The sequence below is a fragment of the Cibotium barometz genome, chromosome 14, assembly GCF_041138505.1.
Source record: "Cibotium barometz isolate CiBa-2024 chromosome 14, ASM4113850v1, whole genome shotgun sequence".
Lineage (NCBI taxonomy): Eukaryota > Viridiplantae > Streptophyta > Polypodiopsida > Cyatheales > Cibotiaceae > Cibotium > Cibotium barometz.
Window position 1 is genome coordinate 1,586,540 of NC_141059.1, and position 8,449 is coordinate 1,594,988.

General features: G+C 44.5%; 1 protein-coding gene across 1 annotated transcript in view; it reads right to left on the minus strand.

Annotated features, from left to right (window-relative positions):
* The window catches only part of APX6 (ascorbate peroxidase 6), a 41,027-nt gene extending 34,251 nt beyond the window's left edge, over window positions 1-6,776 (minus strand). Inside the window, exon 1 of the mRNA XM_086808053.1 lies at window positions 6,540-6,776. Within this exon, the coding sequence (XP_086664179.1) occupies window positions 6,540-6,675 (136 nt within the window). The 5' untranslated portion in view covers window positions 6,676-6,776. The remainder of the gene's footprint in view (window positions 1-6,539) is intronic.
* Window positions 6,777-8,449: the final 1,673 nt, after the last annotated feature.

Below are 8,449 nucleotides of genomic sequence, written 5' to 3' on the forward strand. Positions count from 1 at the left end.
TTATAAATTATGACCGGCCCGCTGTTCACGCAGACTGATGTCCCGAGGTGGACAAAACCCAATGTCCACCGCCTAGACCTTATCGCCTTTGTACAAAGGGAGTATCACCTTTGTACAAAGGGAGTAACCAGCCATGTGTCCTCTCTAGCTTGCTCCACAAAGCACCTACCTGCCACCTACACTGGACAACTCACCACCTCACTCCTCCTCCTTGGTAACTCCCCGTCTTCCAACTCCGGCCGAGGAACACCAACTACAATGAAATCAGCCAAGTCATAAGACTCCAAAACGGACTCCATCATTACCTTCCATATGCCGTAGTTGTTCCCATCCAACTATCGGTCCACCGGGAACGTGAGGAGTGTAGGGATCTTCACGTGCTTCTTAGCCATCTCAAGCAAGTTCGCCATCTCAAGGGTTCACAAGGTCCTGTGAAGGGAGGGTGCGTGGGAAAAAAGAAGAAGAGGCTGTAAATAATATGCAAGGTGGCTGTCCAACGGTGATGGCCGCCTTCTACGTGATCTCCAAGTCTCGAATGGCCCAAGTAATATCCAAACAGCAAACCCTCGAGGTACCACTGTCTGCAAGCTTCAAGCCACCTAAGGCTCTGATGCCATGTCAGAATGCACAGCAGAAATGAAGACAACTGTTGTAGAGAGCAAAACGCAAATGAGAGAGAGAAATGAAATGAAATGTTATATTAACGTCTTCAAAAGACCAAAGTGACCAATGAGACCAAAGTTACAACCATGTGACATCTGATACACTGTCTGGAAAAGAAAAGAAAGAACTGAAGGTAAGTATCTAGCCCTACAATACATCAGTAGGGAGCATCCGGAAGCAGCAACTAGGGAGAGTGGGAAGCTAATGCAACTAGTCAAAATGGGGTACATGGGTACATGGATACATGAATACATGAATATGGGGGAGTACAAAAGTGACAGTGAGTACAACAATATATGGCTGGAGTGGTAATCATCCTAGGAGCTCTAGCATGGGTCTCTGCCGGATGGCCTGGATATCTGTCATAGTGAGATGCCTGGTCGGACGAGCCCGATGCCTCGCAATGATGCTCTCAATCCTTCGGTGTAGGCACCATCTCCGATGTGAGGATCCGCGAACCCTCGGGCGTCTGGATCTGCCCAACTGGATAGCTCTCTCAACTAGAGTCCCACCGGGTGCCTGTTGCTCGGTTGTCGGCTGTGTGTCCTCCCGAGTAGTCCCTCTAAAGAAGTCAGTAATCTGTCTGGACTCCCTGCCAGTCGGACGTCTGCTCCTGATAATGGACTCTTTGAGCCTGCGGATCTCCAAGAGACAAAAACCCAAGCAACCATCTCTGATCACAATAGTCCATGACTCTAGCTAGTGGTCCAAATCCCTCTCTGAAAAGGCAATGGTAGCGCCCTCGAATCTCATAATATGCTGTGCAGCAACAGATGTAGTGCTCCTCCGTCTCTGGCTCTATCCAACAAATCTGACAAATCCTGTCTCCTGGAGGTATGCCTCTAAATCTATCTCTAACTGATGTGAAGAGGTGCGGATCTGCCCAATGGCGCACCTCAATCCATGAGACAGATGGGTATCCATGTAGCTCGGTCTAAGTATAAAGCCATCCTCACTGGTGCCGAGAAGATGGTCTCTATAGAAATCCATCTTCGTCCCCAACTCCTGTGAGGGCTCTAGCCATGTCCTCCTAGCGTCCAACTGAATGAGGTCCTGTCTGATGACTCTACTAATCTCAGAATGTGTCAAGGTGAGAGAGGGTGCCTCCAGAGAGTACTGGAAGGGTGGAAGTCTGTCTAAACTGAACCCATGAAGCTCAAACCAGGATGCTATCTGCGCATACCAACATGAAGTGTCTCCCTCCATGGCTAGCTGATGAGAGGACTCTAAAGCAAGTCGTGCATACCAGTGTCGGGGAAGCTCCCAGGTGCTATGAATGAAGGACACTGATCTGGCAAGAGCCCGGACTACGATCAATGGTGCTCCCATCTCGGCTCTGATAATCTCATGGGGTATCGAGGCCTTAGCCCGAATCATCCTAGAGATCATGGACACAAGTGGTCTCTCCATCGATCTCCATCCATCGTGTGTGCATCCTGATCGACTGTGACGATCTAGGCTAGGCCCCCAGATCTGTACTCCATATAGCATCGCCGATGTGACCAGCGTGTCAAAAAGCCACAGCTTAGTGTGTGGCTCCTTAACTGTACCTGTGAGCACATCCTCTCTAGACCTCCTAGTGCTGCATATCCTCTAGTCAGTCTGGCCTCTGCTGCCCCCCTCATGGAAAATGTGGGCCCAGTGAACACCACTCCAGATATGTGTATGAGTCAACATACTCCACTGTCTCTTGCCCATATGTGAAAATAGGTGCTGATCTCCAAACCCACTGAGCTGTAGTATTAAACACCATAACCTTGGTCTTACCAAGGTTAACTGAGAGCCCACTGTCCTGTGCATAAGCATGTAAAGTATCCAAGTGCCTCTGCATACCCTCTGGTGAGTCTGCTATAAGCACAATATCATCAGCATATAAGAGCAAAGGTATCCAAGTGCCAGCCAATTGGGCTCCTCTGTCCCCTCGTGTCCCAATATAATCAAAGATCTCATCAATGTATAGTCCAAATAGAGTCAGAGAGAGCGGGCAGCCCTGTTTCACCCCTATAGTGGAGTGTACTGGCTGGGAGAGACCCTCTGAAGTCCGCACCTGCCCAACTACTGTCTCATAAAGTGCCATAATACCCTCTGAGAGAGAGAGAGAGAGAGAGAGAGAGAGAGAAAGAAAGATATATTAACGTCTACGAGAGGCCAAAGTCGGCCTATGAGACAAAAAATAATACAACTGTGTTCTTCCGGTCATCGGAAGAAAAGAAAGAAAAGAAAAAGTGTGCATGTGTCTGGATACAACTGTGAATCATCATGGAGCGGTGGAGCCCATATACAAACAATATAAAGGGGGGTGGGGATGTGGATGGAGTGCTAAGGCAAGATGCATCTCTATTTGCTGAAGGGGTAGTACAAGCATGCTATGCAGATCTATGTCTAACTCCATCCAGTGCCATAAGAGGGATATAAGATATCATACATCGCCGATGCTGAGGCTGTGAATGGCGTGAACATGTACCCTGAGTCTGAATGAAAGCGAGCTAGCCTCTCCTGTGTCTCCATCTGGTGTCTCATTCGGATAGCTGCTATCTCTCGGTGACGGAGTCGGGGTGCTCTATGTCCAGTCTGTCTAGGTCTTCTCCTGGCTCTCAATTCCTCTGCTCTCTGTGCGGTCACCCCACGTGGTACATCAACTAGCACTGGCATAGCTCTCTGGAAGAAATCTGTGAGCTGAGACTGTCTCCCACCCCTAGTGGGAGCGGGTGTCTGGAGGAGTCTCTCTCGAGAACTATGAAGCTCTAGTAGTAGTCTGCCGAGCTGTCGCTGGTCCGAGGCCTCCATCAACTGATGTAGTGAAGAGTGCTCCTCAAACAATCCTGCATATCTATCTCTGACCCCCTGGTGGGCTCTACATCTACATACAAAGTGATCCTCAGTCTCCACCTCCTCGCGGCACAATCTGCATATCCGCTCAACTCTGGGAACCCGTTTCAACCTCTTCCATAGAAGGGGGCTGATTTGATGGCTGTTTCAAATGTCTCACATCCTGTTCAACTTGAGGCATATCCTGAACAAGGGATGGCTGAACTGAATCTCCTCTTATGGCTATGGGTAAAAGCCCATCAAGCATGACTTTTCTGACTTTTATGCAAGTTGAGCATGGGCTGAACTGAATTTTCAGCAAATACCACATCTCTACTCAACGAAAATTTTGTGTGTCACTAGATTATAGAGACGGTACCCCTTTCTCTCATTACTGTAGCCTACAAATATGCATTTAATTGCTTTGTCATTCAGCTTTCTTCTAAGTTGCTCTAGCACATGAGCATAAAATGTATGCATATAATGCACTGTTAGTTTTCTGTTATACCAAGCCACAAATGGTGTTATGCTCTTCAAATCTTTTGTTGGGCACCTGTTCAACACATGAGTTGTTGCACACAGGATGGCTTCCATCCAAAAAGTATGAGGCTGCTTCTATGCTTTCACCATACATCTAGCCATCTCCATGAGAGATTATTCTCTCAGCTACACCATTTTGCTGTGGTGTATAAGGCATAGTGCACTGGTGCTTAATGCCCTTCCCAACCAAATAGTTCTTGAATGTGTTAGACATGTATTCCCCCCTCTATGTGAGCGGAGGGTCTGTACCTTACATCCAAACATATTTTCAGCCAATGCTATGAAGTGTTGAAAGCATGTAAATACATTTGCTTTTGCTTTCACAGGATACACCCAGGCAAACCTTGAGTAGTCATCTATGAATGTGACAAAATAAAAATGCCCCCCCTGATGATGTTTCGATTGGACCACATACATAACTATGTACGAGCTGTAATTTATTTTCAGCTCTAACAGCTCCATCCTTGGGAAAGGGTTTGCGGTGCATCTTTTCCAAAATACACCCCTCACATACATGTCCTGTTGGAGACTAAAGAGGCGGCATATTGTCAATCATATGATGCTTCTGCAAAAGCATCAAACTGTTACATGCCCAAAACGAGCATGCCATAGCTCTCCTTCATTCATAGCACGAGTGTGGGCAGCCATTGTATGTGCATCATATGGACACTTGTTATAGTTGTCCAGCTTATACAAGACGTTGCATTGTGTTCCAGAAGTGACTATAGCATAACCCATTGAAGGGTCCTTGACTAAACACTTGTTATCTGCAAATTCAAACACCAAGAGAAGATTTTTCTTTATCCCTGGAGTATACAATACTTTTGTCATGCATACATTTGCACCATTGACTGCACCAAGCATGACCTTGCCTATTCCTTTTAGGGGATAAGTAGAATGATCTGCACATGATATAGTGCGCCCATCAGAAGCATAAACCAAGTGCTGAAATACATCTTTGCAAGAAGTGATATAGAAGTGATATGGCTCGAAGCACCACTATCAAAATACCAAATTACATCCTTACTGTGGGATGCAATCAAAGACCTATCCTATTCTATAGCACTTGGATGTGTCACTAATGCATGTGACCAAAAATGTCCACTCTTCATGGACTACATTAGCAGACTCCTCTGCTTTGTCATTAGAAGGTCAGCTATTGCATTACCTGCATCTTTCTTCTTCAATTTTGCCATCCGCTTTCTACGTTCATTTATGTAGTGGCCCGGCTTATGACCCTAGTGACATTTGTCCTCCTTTTTGGGCTTGTTGGCATCCCCTTTTTCACACGAATCACCCCAGAAGAGGGCTATCCATGACCAGCCTTATTGGACTGGTGTCCTCCATGCTTAAAGCTCTTTGCTTTCCCCTTGTCCTTGGCTGAAAATGCCATGTCACCACCACGGTTGCTTGATATATTTGCTCTTGTTTGTTCTTCCTGCAGGAGTAAACCCACAACTGTTCAAAAGTGACTGGATCAGCACCTCCTCTCATAAGCCCTCCTCATGAATGACTCGACCCTGCCTTATATACGAGTCTAGATTGCTAGTCGGCCTATGGGACATTGCTAGTCGGCCTATAGGACTACTACATAACTGTCGATCTATCATCGTCCTAGTTGTTTATGACTGCTCAAGGGGCATGGCTATGAACAAAGCTTTAATAAAAATAAAAATAAAATAAAATAAATCCTTCTTTAATCCCTCGGGAAAAAAAAAACTCGGGAAAAAAAAATCCTTCTTTAATCCTCTCCTCTCCCAATTGCTCAAAACTAGAAGCCTTTGGTCAATCTGCCTTGATTGCTGCTGTTTGAGCTGAGTCCGCTGCTCTTTGGGCTGAAAATGGGGAGACCAACTGGCCAACTTTTGTTCATTGATCGAATTCACAATTCAATGATGGGCAGCTTATTGTTGCCCATTCTGGGCACCCATTTTCACACTCGCATCTTCTTTTGGCCCTTTATAGATTAAGGCCCACAACATGAGATGATCCCTCTACTAAACCGTAACCCTAACTAGTGACCTGGCATGACACGAGTGTATTGGTGGATGGGGATGATGCATGTCACAAAGGAATTTGACTGGTAAATTCAGGTTAAATTTCAGACCTTTCCAGCATGGATAATGGGGAATGCCTGTTTTTTATACCAAAGACGTGAGAATTTTACATGCTTGTGAAGGCAGTTTGGCTGAGGCCAACGGTTTAGATGCAACAGTGGGGTGTGAAGGGACGTGACTGGATGGGGTATGAAGGGCCATGACTCGGAGCCTGTACATAATAAAGTGTTGTACAGAGCTATGAAGTGTACGTGTAAATTTGATATTCACTTTGCAAATGGGACTCTTAAAGAGAAACCAGAACATGGAGGAGCTTTGTTCTTCACAGACAACAGCATGCAATGCACACAGAAGTAGCTTGTGAGCTCTTCTCAAAAAACATCGTTTCCTTGCAGCCCACTAGTAATAAAAAAATGCACGTCTGCAATCAAGGAACATCTTGTTAGAATTGGGGAGAGGGAAAGGATTGACCTGGTGCTGCACGGTGGTGAGAGCAGACTGCAAAAGAGGCCTTCTTTCCTGTCCTGCAAGATGACATGCGATGGGATTGAAACGGGAGAGCAAGTGGCATGGAAACGCGCAAACTTGTGTGCAGAAAAGCTTCCATCTTTCACTCTTGCGATGATGCCTCTTGCATGTGATTTCAAGCTTTAATACCGTCTTAGCTTAGAGTCACGACCAGTATCGTAGTAGGTTCGGATAAACAAACCTTAGATGAAAGTACGCTTCCTAATGACAATTCTAAAAAATAAATTCCAACAAAGGTAATGACAATTCTAAAAAATAAATTCCAACAAAGGGTGCATCGTCATTTTTGCCACATATATGCACACAATGTTGGATAAATGTAATTCCAACTCTTTAGTCCAGTTTAATATGTGGTTGTTAGGCTAGTGGTCTGTGGTTGGTGTGTAAAGCCTACAAATGGTTGGTGCATGTTGTTCATGCAACTCATGCGACTAAAAATAGGGTAGAGAAGTCTCTAAATAAGGTACAAGTCGTGATCAAGTGATTATGTAAGTTTGGTTCATGTCTAATCACAATTAGTGTCTTCTTGTGTTAATCTCATATCAATTTTCTGCATATACTAGTTTTTGTCCCTCATATTCATGATGTTTTGTACAATCTTTGATCCACCTTGAGTATGTTTTGATCAATCTTCATAGCTTAGTTATCATATCCAACATTTGGTATCAGAGCTTGATCCAATTAGGTTTAGTTTATTAGCAAAAATCCTAATCAATTTCTTAATCACCATAGCCAGTTTTTCTCTGTTTGAACCACATGCTGTAGATTGCTTCCGTGCTTGCACTTGAGGGGATGAAACCTTAATATTATGATATAGCCTTCTTGCCTTGGTCCCACGCATGCTCCAATTCAAAGCTCTCATGCCAATTTTGACGTAGCTCAACGAATTCGTCATCGCCATCAGCGCAGCCTGTTTTCTGTTAATTCAAACAATCTGAATGCAAAGTATGATCTCCAGAACAACCCGATGTCGATATGTCTTCGAATGTGACATGCATATAGGCTGCTAGACACCTTAGGCGATGATAATACAACATCATGCCTCTATCACATGGTCCTTGATTCATGTTGAACTGCAGCTGATCACCATATCCATCATACCTTTCCTTGGGTTGATCTATCAGGGCCACGAGCAATTTTAGGAATCGAACGCTGGCCATTATCGCGTCGGGTCCGGGATACGGCGCCATGCCTGTATCCAATTCAGCATCTGCTTCCTGTTGAAATATACAAGTGAATAGGGTGTGTGCGGGAACAAGCCCTTGGTTAGAGGCTGTAAAAGAGAATGTGTAATTATGAAAGAACCTGTGAAAAGGTGAGAAGAATCTACTGGGAGAGAATAAAGGGTAGCATGAGAAGATTTAGGAAAGGTGGAGATATTCTGGGAAAAGTGAAGAGGTGGAGAGAATCAAGCAAAAGAGGTGGAGATATTCTGGGAGAGGTGGAGTGAATCAAGGAGAAATCAGTGGGATTTGATGCTTGGATGTAAACTCTATAAATTGAGGCATTGGCCTAATGAGAATTTGCTGGTTTTTGATTATCCATGTCTACATTAAGCTATTTGTTAATTGCTCACTAATTACATCTTAATTATTTACTAATCACTTTGTTAATGATGTTGATTCTAGTATTTGATCCACCATAGCTCTTCACATTGCTCTAATTTCAACATGGTATCAGAGCCATGCCTAGAATCCATTAGGTTTATGAGCCCATTATCTAATTAATTAGGATTAGTAGATAATTAGAAATTAATTAAATTTTTAGTTATTTTTCAACTCACCTCTTTACTTCCAGCCAATGGAGGAGCTCTAGCTCCTTGCACACTCAAAATTAGGCCTATTTCTTCTAAC